The sequence below is a fragment of the Panthera leo genome, chromosome B2, assembly GCF_018350215.1.
Source record: "Panthera leo isolate Ple1 chromosome B2, P.leo_Ple1_pat1.1, whole genome shotgun sequence".
Taxonomy (NCBI): Eukaryota; Metazoa; Chordata; class Mammalia; order Carnivora; family Felidae; genus Panthera; species Panthera leo.
Window position 1 is genome coordinate 173,830 of NC_056683.1, and position 14,222 is coordinate 188,051.

Below are 14,222 nucleotides of genomic sequence, written 5' to 3' on the forward strand. Positions count from 1 at the left end.
AAAACAAGTCTCTGACATCAATATAAATGTCTCCACTCTATAATCACAAAACTGACAAGAAGTGAGTCAAATCTTGGAAATCCCACTGTTTCTGCATAGGGTGTGTGTTCCTCCACACTGGGCAGGATCTTACCTAGTTTAGTCACAATGGGCAAAGATCCAAAATGAGGGGTCTGGACTGATGGGTTTCCCATCTGCTAGAGGATGTCTCCAACCTCCCTGGCTGCCTGAGTCCAGCCTTAGTCCTTCCTGGAACCAGGAAGAGATTTAATGGCTTACGTCCACTGGGAAACTGTGGACCACAGGGCTGTGGGAAAGCTTTCCGTTTCTGGCTTCTACACTCCGTCCACCGCACTGACTGAGCTTGATTCTGTCCAGGAAATGGGATGAGGACAAGCAGAGGGAGAGCAAGAATAGGAAAGCAGATAAGGTGGAGGCGCGGACACCTAGGGAGGGAGAGAAGGACCAAGCAGGTAAGTGCAGGGGAGGGGGTGCTCTATAGAGAGACCCAGAGGAGGTGCCCTGGTGTCCCTCTGTCCTGGCCTCCTCTTCTGCAGTCCCATGTCAACACCCAAAGCTCACTTTGCATGAACCTAGTCCATTCCCAGAGCCAGGAACTCACCCTTGATTCCCCTGAACCCCAGTGACCAGGATGGTGCTTCCATCTACAAAACACTTGAACCTGGCCTGCTCCTTTCCAGGGTCACCGCCTGTCACCTAGATCATTGGAGCACGTTCTTTCTTCAGGACAACCAACCCACAAGACTCTGGGGGCCACCACTGGCTTGCAGAGGCCCTGGGTCACTCTTATTCCACACCTGTCTCATTCAGCTCCTTCTAACTGGAGACCCTGTGTGGTCTGGTCTCTGCCTGAGTCTTCATCTACTGGCACTACCTTCACCTGCAGCTCACCATATACCAGCTTCCCTTAAATCGGCCCCCACTGGCCCTTTCCTCAGAGTCTTTGTAAAGCTGTTCTCTGCCCCTGGAATGCCCTTCCCTCCTCTCTGTGCCTGATGAACTTCTATTCATCTCTCCGGTCTCCTCTTGAACGTTGGCTCCCCAGAGAGGCCTTCCTCAACACCCCCATCTAAACCAGAGCCCTGTGCCAGGTCTTTGTGGGCTCACCAGATTCAGCAAACAGAAACATAAGACATCTACTTAAATCTAAATCCCAGATAAATAGTCAATCATTTTTTAGTATAAGTATTCCCCATACAGTATTTGGGAGATATTGATGCTAAGAGAACTCATTGTTTATCTGAAATTCATATTTAGCTGGACATCCCATATATATATTAATGTTTTTATTTATTTTTGAGACAGAGAGAGACAGAGCATGAGCAGGGGAGGGGCAGAGAGAGGGAGACACAGAATCCAAAGCAGGCTCCAGACTCTGAGCTGTCAACACAGAGCCTGATGCAGGGCTCGAACTTAGGGACTGCGAGATCATGACTTGAGCTGAAATCGGACATTTAACTGAGTCACCCAGGCGCCCCTGGACGTCCCATATTTTATCTGGCAACTCTAGATATGTGGAATGATGTCCCTCCCCTTCTATTTGGAGAGGTTGGAAAGTAAAACAAACTCTACTTCTCAGAAACTTTTGCAGCTAGGGTTTCCCCAGTTGGATGTAGTTGTATGAGATTCAAGAGGCAAGAGTGAGGGAGGCCCCCCTCCTATAGCAGATGAGGTGACCGAGCTCCAGCAGACACGTGGGAGTGGGGGCAGTGCTTCTGGGAGTGCTTCTGACTGACTGACCTTGAAACCAAGAGTCCAGCTAGAGCCTTGTGACCTTCCAGGCCTTTCCATGATTCTCTTACCACGTGGTTCCTTGTATTGAATCCCTTGCCACCGACCAGACCAGACAGAGAGTAGTTTCTGCTCCCTGACCTGGTCCTCAGCACCTGCAGCTCCCTTCACGGCACTGTGTGGACATGCACATGACTGTCTGGTGTCTCTCTTGCTGTCCACAGGCTGTGGCCGTCATGCTGATTGTCATACATCAGTGCTAGTGTGCCTGGACCTCATCATTCGCTCCTTCTACTCCTGGTCAAGCAGGGCCTCACCCTGAACATACAAGAGTGGTCAGTGAGCACCTCTTTATTTGAAATGAGTGTAGAAGAGACAGGCAGCAACCTTCCTGCACTCTTGAGGGATGGGGACTAGAAGGGCTGGCCCACTCGCACCCCAGCTACCCTGGATGAGCACAGTCACCCCTGTGGACCCCAGTTTTCTCATCTGCAATGTAAGCGTTAGGCTACGTGGTGATAACGTCCCTGTCAGTTCTAACGCTCTACCCGTCTGGGATTCTGTGACCTCAAAGTGTGAGAACAGAAGCCAGTTAGCTGCATCTGGTGCCCGGCACAGCATAGGAAATCATCTGTTTGGAAGGCTCGTTCTCGCTGCGGGGGGTGGACATGGAAACGGATTCTCATCCCGAATGTGAGGGGGCAGAGGAGGACCAGACTTACAGCAGGAAGGGAGGTGAAGGCTGCTGGGTCTGTGAATGCACAGACCGACCCTGTAATCCTGGCTCTTAGAACACAGCCCAGTGCCTGTCACCTGTCAGGGCCTGTGCACCTCCTACCACACCACTGGTCACACCCAGAGCATTAAGAACTGTCCCCCTGCCCCCCAGCCTGGGGGCTCCCTCTCACCACCCAGAGCTTGGCTCACACATCACCCCTCAGAGAAGCATTTTCTAACACCCTGTCAAAGTCGTGCACACCTCCTCCACTTAATTCCTCTTATATTACCCGCTTTATATTCTTCAAAGCACTTATCACATCTATAATTATCTTGTTCATTTATTTGTTTACTTGCTTATGGTTAGTCTTTCCCAACAGAATCTAATTTGCCAGAGGACAAGGGACCATGGCTGGTCTGCTCACCCTGTACCAGAGTTCCCAGCACAGTGCTGGACTCGGCAAGTGCTTGCTGGGAGCCCACCTGAATGCAGGAGCAAATGCATGGCCCCTAAGGGGACTCTGCTGGGGGCGGGGGGGGGGGGCGGCGGGATGAGGAGGTCTGGGGACACACTGGAGGGAAGAATGAGTATGGAATGTTGCAGGGCAGTTTAAAGGGTGGATAAAGTGACATTGCTGTGTGTGGGGGGGGGGGGGGGGGGAGGGGTGGCCAGAAGGACAGAGAACAAATGAGCATCCAGGATAAAGGTGAGGGAGGAACCACCCCCCCCAACAGGCACCATTAGCCCTGAGCAGGGGCTTCAAGGAGGGGAACAAGATAGAGAAAATCAAGTCTCAGAAGAGAGGACATGACGCCTCAGGGAAAGAACACAGGGGAGGAGGCAGTGGGTCTGAATTTCAGCAGCTCTACCAGAAAGCAAATCCTTAACCCCAGGAATCTGAGTCATCCTCTCAGCCCCAAGCTGCTACAGAGCGCGGGCTGGGAGGGTGACGGCCTTGCAACCGGGGTCATGTCCATGAGTATCAGGTTGATCTGCTGGAATCTTCATCCTCTTTCTGCCTCGAGCCCCCTCCCCATCAGGGCTGTCTCCCCAGAGTATGTGCAGCAATTCTTGGGACGGCTGCACATTGTAAACAGCAGAGTCTTTAAAAAAAACAAAAAAACAAAAAACACAAGTCCTTACAGAAGCAACCGACATTGAAGGAAGTCTTGGGCAACAGGGCACAGTGAGTGAGGCCTGAGAAAGAACTGCGCTGCCTTAATTAGGCTTCTTATCCCCTGAGATCTCTTTCTCCAGTTTTCTCCCCAAAGATGCTTCAGGATTTTGGTTCAGGCTTTTCCATTTCTTTCCCACTCAACCCAACCTGCCCTTTGTTTACAAGTCACGGCCTCCAGGAGGCCTTCCTGAAATCATTCCCACTCATCCTACAACCTGTCAACATAATCCTCAGTCCACCTTTACAACTCAGTAATGACAGCTCTGGGTGGATGATGGGTACACCTTTGTGCACCGTCACACTCCCCAACTCGGCAGTGGTGGATTCTGGTGGATGAGGGACAAAGCTTCATCTGCCTTGTCACATTCCCTGAGGGCAAAGACCTGGACTGTCTGGTCCTCCATCTCCCAAACACCTCTCTCCGCCTTAACCCCTCCTAAAGACCTGTGAACTCTTCGACGGGATGGGGATGTCATGGAAATGGAGGAGAGCCAGGCTGAAGAATAAACGAAATGAGAAAGAAGCAGAAGAGAAAGAAAGTAGCAGATGGGCTAAGGCCTGCCCCACCTCCACCACCTCCCAGTGTAGGTTCTCACTTTCCGCAGTGAGAGGGGAGACCTCCTGGAAGCAGCTGGAAAGGGGTGGGGACTGGTATGAGGGAGGCGGGATCCAGTCGCGGTCAGTCGGCCCACAAAGCCAACCCAGCACATACCAAGGGTCACCTCCACCCATGTAGCTCTCTGGAGGCAGAATGAGCCCAGAACAGGGATCAGAGGGTTCGGGCAGAGTTGTTAGGGATTCTGGCAGGGGAGGGAGAAAGCCTTGAGAAGTGAGACATTTCCCGGCAATGCCCGTCTCCAAATGTCCACCCCTGCACTATATGTCTGGGAGCCACTAGGTGTGGGCTCACGGGGAGCACCGGATAGAGGCTGAGCAGAAACACTGTTAGCAGGAGTCCCTGACATTTGTTTCTAGAAGGCATGGGATGACTAGACCATGAGCTTCCGGAGCACAGGCTGAATGCCATGCCACATACTATGTGGGTGTCCCCCAGCACCATGCCTGGCCCCTGCCAGTGTGCAATGATTACTGACCAAGGAGAAGAATATTGTGCACATTTAGAAGGTCTAAGCAGAGTCTGCCAGAAGACACTTCAGTTTGCCCAAGTGGCGGCAGGCAGTTCAATGGCTGGGTATACAGTAAAACCTTGGTTTGCGAGTATAATTTGTTCACAATTATGCTTGTAATCGAAAACACTTGTGTATCCAAGTGAATTTCCCCAAAAGAAATAATGGAAACTCAGATGACTCACTCCACAACCCAGAAATATTCATATAAAAATGACTACAATATTGTAATATAATACAAAAAAATCAAGAAAATATAAAGAAAAATAAACAAATTAACCTGCACTTCCCTTTGAAAACTTTCACGGCTGGTGTGAGGGAGGCAAGAGAGAGGAGGGTTCTTGTGTAGAAAGACTTTCACTATCACTGACAGAATCACTGCCACCTGTTGGCTCAATGGAATCTTTCTCTGCATGGGGGCCATTGTATACGCTCGCACGGATGTTGACTACAGTGCAGTGTCGATAAACTCTTGTCATATACTGTATTTAATGTAACTGGCGACGAGGCAGCAGAGGAAAGGGTCTACATCTGCAGGCAGCCTGACCTAGAATGAAGCAAAGCATTCCTAAGCTCACTTTTCTGGAAAAGCAAAGGACTGTCCACAGGTGCTTGGAAGTAACAAAAAATACACTAGTGCCAGTTACGGGCACCTTCCAACGTGCTGAAAAATCACTGATTTCTGCCAAACACCTCGGCCTGAGACTGAGCATCCGAGCATGGGAGAGGATCACCCACAACCTGGGGAGGGGAGGGAGAGGGAGAGAGAGAGAGAGAACATTGGCTCAGTGTTGATCATGTGACATTCCACATCTCGTACTACTTGTATTGCAAGACATCGCTCGTTTATCAAGTTAAAACTTATCAGAAATGTTTGCTTGTCTTGCAGAACAAGATACTCGCAGTCAAGGTTCTACTCTCTATTTATTGAGACCTGCTGAGTGCCAGGCACCGTTCCAGGTTCAGGGAAAGCATGGTGAACATAATAAAGGCTAGGTTCCTGTTCCTATAAAACTACCTTCTATTGGACAGAAACAGCTCGAAACAGATAAGCAGACCATTTCAGATGGTGATAAATACCACAAAGACAGTACATCTGGGTAAAGATGAGGAAAGCAACTTGAGATACAATGGGGAAAGACATCCTCTCTTGAAGTGTTCCATGTGGCTTGAGCCCTGGATGACAAGACAGACACAGCCTCGTCCAGCTCTGGAGGAAGTGGGGCCCGAGCAAGTGCACACACCTGGCGGGGAGATCAGCCCGCGTATCTCAGGGAGCAAACAACGTGAGCCCTGCGTCTAGCACAGCGAAATGGGGGCTGATTTGGGGAGGGTAGGTCCATCTGCACACTTCACCCTCATCAGGTCACACTGTGGGGTCACCACGTGCCTAAACATTGGGATCTCCTGGAAAGCTTTCAAAACTCCTGATGCCTGCCTCCTCCCCCCCATCCACAGAGATTCTGTACAGTTGACCTGCGGTGTCTCCTGGACATCGGGAACCTAAAAGCTGCCCAGATCATTCTCACGTGGACATGAACAGAACTGCAGAGCAGACCTTGCAGGCCGCAGCAGGCACTTGCGCTGTGAACGCCAGCTCTCTGAACACACTCGCGTGCCATTTCCCCACCTCTCCAGGCCCAGATCTGGAAAGGACCCAATGTCTGAAAGGCCCTGAGGTGGGGATGGAACCAAGAAGATGAAGCGATCCGAAGGAAGACAGAAAGAGAATGGACAAGAACACCAAGAGACACAGGGAACTCCAGAACATGTGACAGATTGAAGGGGCGAAAACAAACAGGTGCAGAGAGTCCCAAAGGGTCAGAGATTTGTGGGACAGGGGAAGCAGAGCCTGCCGTAACAAATGATCACAAATGCAAACCGCGCACCCTTACCTCACAGTCCTGCAGTTCAGAAGTCGAAAGTGGGTCCTACTGGGAGAAAATCAAGCCATCAGCAGGACTGGAGGCCTCCTGGAGTCCATTGCCTTCCTTTTCCAGCTCCGAGGGGCCGTCCGCTTCCTCTACATGCAGCCCTTTCCTCAGTGTTCAAAGTCAACAGTGTTAGGCTGAGTGCTTCTCACACGTCTCTCGCTGGTTGTTCTCTCCTGCTTCTGTCCTCTGCCTTTAAGGATGTTGTGGACCTTGAACCCCTGTGGATAATCTAGAGAAATCTCCCTGTTTCGAACCCAAGTGATCAGCAACCCTAAGTCCATCTGCAAACTTAATTCCCCTTTGCCCTGGAAGGTAACAGATTTACAGGTTCCAGGAATTAAGACGCGGACATCTCGGGGGACTGTGACTCCATCTTCCACAGCATGAAAGCCCGTTTTACAAAACAGGTGTGGGTCGTATCTGTAGCTGTAGGTCTTATGAGCACTGAGCTGAGAGCTTTGTTCCAAGATAAATACACATGTGTTTATTTGTGAGGGTTTATCACGGTGTCCAATTTGAGTGTCTCCCCGGTAAGTGTGGAGCAGAGGTGGGGAGAAGGGTGCCTCAAGGGCTGCCCGATCTTTATTATGTTTGTCTTAGAGCTGCTGCTCCCCAAAGACCTACGGCTGCCGCATTGTTCTTATTGACAATGAAACTAATGACAGCGTCTCTTTGCGTGTTTTCTTTGAGTACGTCTCTGTGTCCCTGAGAAACCCTTGGTGTCCACCCCAGTGGTATTCAGTGTGTCTGAGACTGGGTACATCTGTGGCCTCTGCATTATGTGAACGCCTCTGTCCGTGGGGAACTTGGACGTGATGGGTGAGCAGACAGGTCTGTAAAACAGTGTGTGCGAGCACACTCGTGGACAGATGTTTACTTCCCCACAAACCCTGCAGGGCAGGCAGACAGACAGGCCTCCCGTGAGAGCAGCAGAGGAACTAGCAGGTGGAGGGCGTGGGAAGAGAGAGGAGGGAAGAGCCAGGAGATGGATGAGAGGGGAGGGAGAGGAAAGATCAGAGGGAAGATTTTGGAAAGCAGAGGGGAGGTTTTGGGGATCTCAAATAAAACAGAGGCAGCGGGGCGTCACAACTAGGGCACAGATCAGGGCTGGCTACGGCCCCACTTCTGCTTATTCCCGGCCTTTGTGACCTTGGCAAGGCCACCTCTCTGGGCCGCTGTTTACCAAGAGACTTGAAATAGATGAACCCTAGGTACACCCCAAAGAAGGGTGAAAAGTGGAAATAAAAACCCACACCGGGAAAAACTGAGAGAAAGAACTAGAGACAGGTGGGGAGAGAGTAGTAGTAGGGGAGGCCCAGCCAGACGTAGAACTGACTCCCCGAGACCTGAGCGGGGGCGCCGGCTCCCCACTCCCTTACCCCACAGCTTCAGATGGTTCTTAAGCCCTTAATAGGTAAGGCAGCAAGCAGGGAGGAAAGGAAAGACTCACCAGGAGTGACAGCACACACCAGACCGAGGCCTGGATCCTCGCTCCCGCCTCCAACTCCGGGGAAGTGGGTGTGCCGGCCGCCTGGAGTGACTCACACCCCGGCGATGTGGGCGCACACGCCGAAAGCGAGCCCGGGCGCTCTGCCCACCGGCTGAGCACAGGCCCGGGGCGGAGGTGAGATTGGGGCGCCGGAGGGGTGACAAGGAGGCGACCCCCGCCCCCACGGTGCGGACTTGCCCCCAGAGCGCCCCCTCCCGAGCACCTGCTCGCCCCTAGGACCTGGGCGCACGCGTCCCCCGCCCTCCTCCCCCAGACCCGAGCTGGGAAGCTGGAGAACCAGGTGAGCTGTTGCGCAAGGCCCGGTGTTTACCTGCCGCGGGGGCCTCCTCCTCCCTATAAAGCCTGGCGCGGCGGGGAGGGCGGCGGAGGCCGCCACTGCTCGGAGAGGGGCCACAGCGCGCCCGAAGGTTCATGCGCCGGGCGGGGACAGGGCCCCGCGCTCGGCTCGCAGCAGGCGCGGCCCGCGGGCGGGGGTCGCGCTTCCCATGGAGGCGCCCGAGCTGGGCCCGGGGCTGGTGCAGCGTCTGGAGCAGCTGGCGACGTGCCCGCTGTGCGGGGGCCCCTTCGAGGACCCGGTGCTGCTGGCGTGCGAGCACAGCTTCTGCCGCGCGTGCCTGGCCCGCCGCTGGGGCGCCCCTCCGGCCGCCGGCGACCCGGCGCCCGCTCCCGCCTGCCCCAGCTGCGGCCAGCCGTGCCCCCGCCGCAGCCTGAGGTCTAACGTGCGGCTGGCGGTGGAGGTGCGCATCAGCCGGGGACTGCGCGACAAGCTGGCCGAGGCGGGCGCCCGCGCGGGGAGGCGCAGGGGGGGCCGCATCCCCACCATGGGCTGCCTGGACCCGCGCGGAGAGGTGAGGCGGGGCCGGGGGCGCGCCTTGGGGCTGTGGGGGCCGAGGAACGCGGCGGGGTGACGGCAGTACGTGGGGAAGCAAGAGGGGAGCGGGTCTCAGGCACGCAGAGGAAAGGAGACTGAACGCGGAGCGCGGGAAGTGCGGAGGGGGCGGGGTCTGAGAGGAGGGGGACTGTGAGGTCTGGGGGGACAGCGGGGGTGGGAAACAGCCTGAGGGAGGGCGCGAGGGGGACGGCGGGGTCTTGGGAGGGGGACGGCGGGGTCTCGGGGGAGGGGGACGGCGGGGTCTGGGGGGAGACGGCGGGGGTGGGAAACAGCCTGGGGAGGGCGCGAGGGGGACGGCGGGGTCTTGGGAGGGGGACGGGGGGTGTCGGAACCAACCTGGGGGAGGACGCGGGAGGGAGGGGGAAGGCGGGGTCTGGTGGGGGGGGGGGGCGGGACGCGAGAAGCCGGAGCAGAGAGGAGGGCGGCCAGGGGCCATCAGTGGAGGCAGGGCAGCGTTCGCCGTGCTGTTGGTGAGCGTCCTGCTCCGCTCCTCCCAGAGCCCCTGGCCCGGAGAGGCGACGGCGGAGGCGGGGCCCGTGAGCCTGCAGCCCGGCCTCCGGCCGGGCCCCTCCCCTAACCCTAACCCTAGCCCTAACCCTAACCTTCCCTGCCCCTACTCCCTGCCCGACCCCCAGGCGTCCGGGACTCCTGACTGGCTTCTCCCCAGCAGCCTAGCCGGTCTCAGGTCTTGCTTCCACACTTTGAAGTCTGCATAGACCTAATTAGTCCAGGTGTAATTGGCGTGATTAGGCAAATTGCCCCTCCCTTCGCCACCACACTGGGCAGCTCCAGTCATCCCCACTGGACAGTGAGGGAGGAGGGGAGTTCCCGGTGTTTGGAGGGCATCCAGCGCGGTGTCCCGAGCTGCTGGGCCTCCTGGGACGCATTGGGGTCCAGCTGCCGCCTAGGCCAGGGTAGAGACACAAAGCCAAGGGCCCAATAAACGCCACTGGGCTTTTATGGCAACAGGGGAAGCAGCTTTATTACAAGGCTTTTATACACCAACTCTTGGCCCCAGGGCTCGGGGGTTTGGTCGGAGTGATGAAGGAGAGGGACACCCTCAGGAAGGTAGATTAGGAGACACAGAATGAGGCCGGGGACTCCGAAGGGTGAAGGGGGCAAGTCCCGGGTGTGGATGAAGCTGGGGAAGGGGAGGAGGGCGGTGGGTGGTGATGGAGAGGAAGGAGGGCCATGAAAGGACAAGGGAAGACTGAGGAAAGGGGGAGCCCAGGGGTGAAGGGGTCACTGTGAGAGGTGCCGGGGCTCGCCAACCGAGTCCCAGCTACCTGAGGGAGGGGCGGATAGGGAGGGCTGCCCAAGGACGAGCCCAGAGCTCACATCCATGTTCTCTTCTGCTCATCCCAGGACACGAGGAAGACATGGAGGAGGTGAGTTCCGCTTTACTGCTCCTTCCTTTCTACCACCAGCTGCCACATCCGTCACGTTTTCCATGGGCTCACCTCTCTGTCCTCACTCACACACAGCTTTTCCGGGCCCCAGAGATGTCAGTGAGGTCGGGGTGGGGGCGTCAGAGGGCAGAGGGTGTCTACGGGCTTCCTGACCCTTCTCCCTCATCTGTCCAGACTTGACGCCCCAACACCCAAGTCATCTAACTCAGACGACGACGTCCCCGAAGATTATCCAGTGGTCAAAAACATGCTGCACAGACTGACGGGTAAGGGGGGAGGGAGGGATGCACTGAGTGACAGTCTTCCCTCTCAGACAAGATCGAGTCTCTTCTGGGGTCTGTGGGACTTCCCTGAGGCAGCACTAAGCAGCACACGCTGAGGGGCTGGACCACAGAAACCCACCGTGTCAGCTCTGGGAGTCGAGGCTGGTGTTGGTGGGATGGGCTCCTTCCACGGCCCTGCCTCTCTCCCAGCCTTCCCCCTCAGATGTCCTCTCTGTTGTCTTCTCATTGTTTTCCTTCTGTGCTCATCCATCTCTGGGTCCAAACTTGCTCTTTTTGTAAAGACACCAGTCACATCCAGTCACATTGGGCCAGGGCCTGCCCTAATGACCTCGTTTTAACTTAATTAGCTCTGGTTTCCAACTAAGTTCACATTCTGAGGTCCTGAGAGTCTACAACATTTCTTTTCGGGAGGAACATAATTCGACCCTCAACGTCAATCCTCAGTTCTTCATATTCCAGCAATTCCCCCCTCTTATCTGTCGCGACCCTGGAAAGTCAGCTGCTTCCACCACTCTTGCTCTGTTTCTGCCCCTGGGGCTCTGGACCTTCTCTGCAGCCCCCCCGGGGGGTGGGGGGGCTCCTGGCTTGCTACCAAAGCTGCCAGCCAAAGAGGAACCTGTCTGGCTCAGTTGATAGAGCATGCAACTCTTTTTTTTTGTTTTGTTTTCAGTTTTTGGGGGGGAGGGGTAGAGGGGAAGAGAGAGAGAATAAACCTCAAGCAGGCTCCACATTCAGTGCAGAGCCTGACGGATTCAGGGCTTGATCCCACGACCCTGGGATCATGACCTAAGCTGAAATCAAGAGTCAGCCACTCAACTGACTGAGCCATCAACCAGGCGCCCCCCCCCCCCCTCTTTTTTTTGAGCATGCAACTCTTGATCTTCCGGTTGTGAGCTCTAGCCCCACATAGGGTGTAGACATTACCTACAAAAGAACTCTTTAAAAAAAAAAAAAAAAAAAGCCTGCCAGGAAAGGTGTCCCACCCTCCTGTTACCTACCATCCCCCACAACCCAGGATACTTCTAGCACCCCAATCCAGAAACCTTTCCTCAAAAGCAAACCATACACACAGGGCCGGGATTGTTTCTCTCTCCTCCTCTGCCCCAGGCCACTCCCACTTTTGCCTGGGGTCCCAGCACCCCCTGCCAGTCCTCCTCCTCAGGGCCACCTTCCTTCCGCATCCTGCTGACCCAGTTCCCACGCCCCGCCACCACCACAGTAGATGCGGTATCGGTCCTCACTCCTCCCTGGAAGTTGGATCAGCCCCACTCTTCTCCCAGCCCCCAACCCAAGCAGCCTCTCCATGATCTCCGCCCTGTGCCGCCTTCGCCAGGCCGGCCAGGGCTTCTCCAGGACGGTTCTACGGAAGCGGCCCGTCCCTGCGGCGCTTGTCTCCTCCCGCTCTGGCCCCACAGCTGCCTCTGGAGCAGTTGGGAGGCCTCTTTGGTGCCCTCTGCTGCGCAGAACCTGACCCGGCCCCCCTCTTCCCCTCCGCAGCCGACCTGACCCTGGACCCGGGCACCGCACACCGCCAGCTGCTCATCTCAGCGGACCGCCGCAGCGTCCAGCTGGCCCCGCCGGGGACGCCCGCGCCCCCCGACGGCCCCGCGCGCTTCGACCAGCTCCCGGCGGTGCTGGGCGCGCAGGGCTTCGGGGCTGGCCGGCACTGCTGGGAGGTGGAGACCGCGGCCGCCGCCGGGGACCAGGAGGACGGGGACCAGGACAGCGGCGAAGCCCGCTACGCCGTGGGCGCGGCCGGCGAGTCGGTGCGGCGCAAGGGCCGCGTGGGGCTGTGCCCGGCGGGGGCCGTGTGGGCCGTGGAGGGCCGCGCCGGCCGCCTGTGGGCGCTCACGGAGCCCGAGCCCACCCCGGTGGGCGGCGCGGGACCCCCGCCGCGGCGCATCCGCGTGGACGTGGACTGGGAGCGCGGCCGAGTGGCCTTCTACGACGGGCGCTCGCTCGATCTGCTCTTCGCCTTCCAGGCGCCCGGGCCGCTGGGGCAGCGCGTCTTCCCGCTGCTCTGCACGCGTGACGCCCGCGCCCCGCTGCGCATCGTGCCGGCAGAGGGCTGAGCCCCCTCCCCCTGCCCGTGCCGGGGGGCCGCCGCGTCCACACAGACCCCCACCCAGCCACACTGTCTCTTTTCTCCCAAGCAGGAAGATCTTGGCTGGCCTCCGGATTCCTGCCCCTCCCTCTGGGACGCTTGCCACCTGCCTCTCCACGGCTGCCTGCTACCCTGGACCTGAGCTGGGGAACAGGCCCTGCCCCCCAATACTGGGCAACGGTGGTGTCCATTACGCAGAGGCCCCGCTAGCCAAGCGTTCCCCTCCCACCCCTGCCTCTGCTGGTCTCAGAGGGCCCAGTGCCTTCTCCTCGGGCCAGGGTTCCGACTTCCCTGCCCAATCTGGGGTTTATTCACCAGACTCTGGCCTGGGTCTCAGGGTCCTCCATGGAGCTCTATGCCGTGCTGGGGAGGGGGCAGGCCAGCTCTACTCCATGGTGACTGCTTCCTTTGCTCACAGCCTTGTCCCGTTAGGAACCTTCCTAACTCCCCCCTGCACACACAGTAAGCCAAGGCTGCTACCTCCCTTTCCTCTCCTCAGCAGGGGGTGTTGGCCCAAACACCCCAAAACCATCCCTGTACACAGCATCTCATCTCTCCCCATATGTATAAATGGGCCCATATTTAACACTTTTTGAGATGTTGGGTTATTTATTTTGTGCATCTGTGGCAATAAATGAGATCTCAGTGGTGGTATGATTTGACTCATCTCTGCAACTGTGCATGGCAAGAGGCCTAGGAAATGATCTCAAGATCCCAGTAAGGAGTGGGGAAGGCTGGGAGCTGGGTATCTGGGCTGGCAGAAACATTAAAGCCTAGGAAGGAAGGGGTAAGAGTGTAGTGTAGGGGACGTATCCCCATCTCTTTGCTCCCTCCCTTTCGCTTCCTCTCCCAGGGACCCAGGTCCCTGGGACAAAGCTGGATGTATCTGAAGCCACAAGATGCAGGAGAAGGCTGGCTCTAAGTGGCCAATCCCCAAGCCAGCTTTGTCAGATCCTGTATCACGTGAGAAGGGTGAGGAGAGGCCATCACTATGTCCTTTTCCATTAAAGGTGATAAAGCAAAGACCTCTCTCTCTCCCAGCCCCTCTGGAGGGCATGAGGGGGTAGGGTTGGGAGCCCACACATCCCACAGGCTTATATAAATACATTACTGGAAGAGCTCCAAGCCAGGATTAACAAGCATAGCTAGGGCAAGATTGCCCGGAATCTAACTGGGACCCTGGCAGTGAAAGCTGGGACTGCTGAAAACCCAATTTAAGTGTTTGGGACTCAAATAGAGAATGCAAGGGGCCAAGAGACCTGGATCCCAGGACAGGCAGTTTGGCAGTGAGAACAAAGGGAAGAGACTGGAACCA

General features: G+C 56.5%; 1 protein-coding gene and 1 long non-coding RNA gene across 4 annotated transcripts; one reads left to right on the forward strand and one right to left on the reverse strand.

Annotated features, from left to right (window-relative positions):
• Positions 1–285: 285 nt before the first annotated feature.
• LOC122219315 lies at positions 286–8,493 on the reverse strand. 3 transcript variants are annotated; one of them, XR_006202340.1, is made up of 3 exons: positions 8,159–8,493; positions 6,670–6,898; positions 286–446 (listed from the first exon to the last, which is right to left on the reverse strand). It is a non-coding gene; the product is annotated as an uncharacterized LOC122219315 (long non-coding RNA). The 3 variants fall into 3 exon arrangements; XR_006202339.1 differs by having other exon boundaries at positions 6,670–6,937; XR_006202341.1 differs by lacking the exon at positions 286–446 and adding an exon at positions 3,135–3,573 and having other exon boundaries at positions 6,670–6,937.
• A 78-nt stretch (positions 8,494–8,571) lies between these two features.
• RNF39 (ring finger protein 39) lies at positions 8,572–13,527 on the forward strand. The gene is made up of 4 exons (XM_042937484.1): positions 8,572–9,066; positions 10,476–10,498; positions 10,694–10,785; positions 12,301–13,527. Exons 1-4 carry the CDS (start codon positions 8,704–8,706, stop codon positions 12,873–12,875), a joined length of 1,053 nt encoding a protein of 350 aa, XP_042793418.1. The 5' UTR covers positions 8,572–8,703; the 3' UTR covers positions 12,876–13,527.
• Positions 13,528–14,222: the final 695 nt, after the last annotated feature.

Excerpts from the sequence above, each read along its gene's own strand:
- RNF39 (XM_042937484.1), top strand. The coding sequence starts at position 8,704 with ATGGAGGCGCCCGAGCTGGGCCCGGGGCTGGTGCAGCGTCTGGAGCAG. Across the intron at positions 9,067-10,475 it reads GCCTGGACCCGCGCGGAGAG|GACACGAGGAAGACATGGAG; the intron begins GTGAGGCGGGGC and ends TGCTCATCCCAG. Across the intron at positions 10,499-10,693 it reads ACGAGGAAGACATGGAGGAG|ACTTGACGCCCCAACACCCA; the intron begins GTGAGTTCCGCT and ends TCATCTGTCCAG.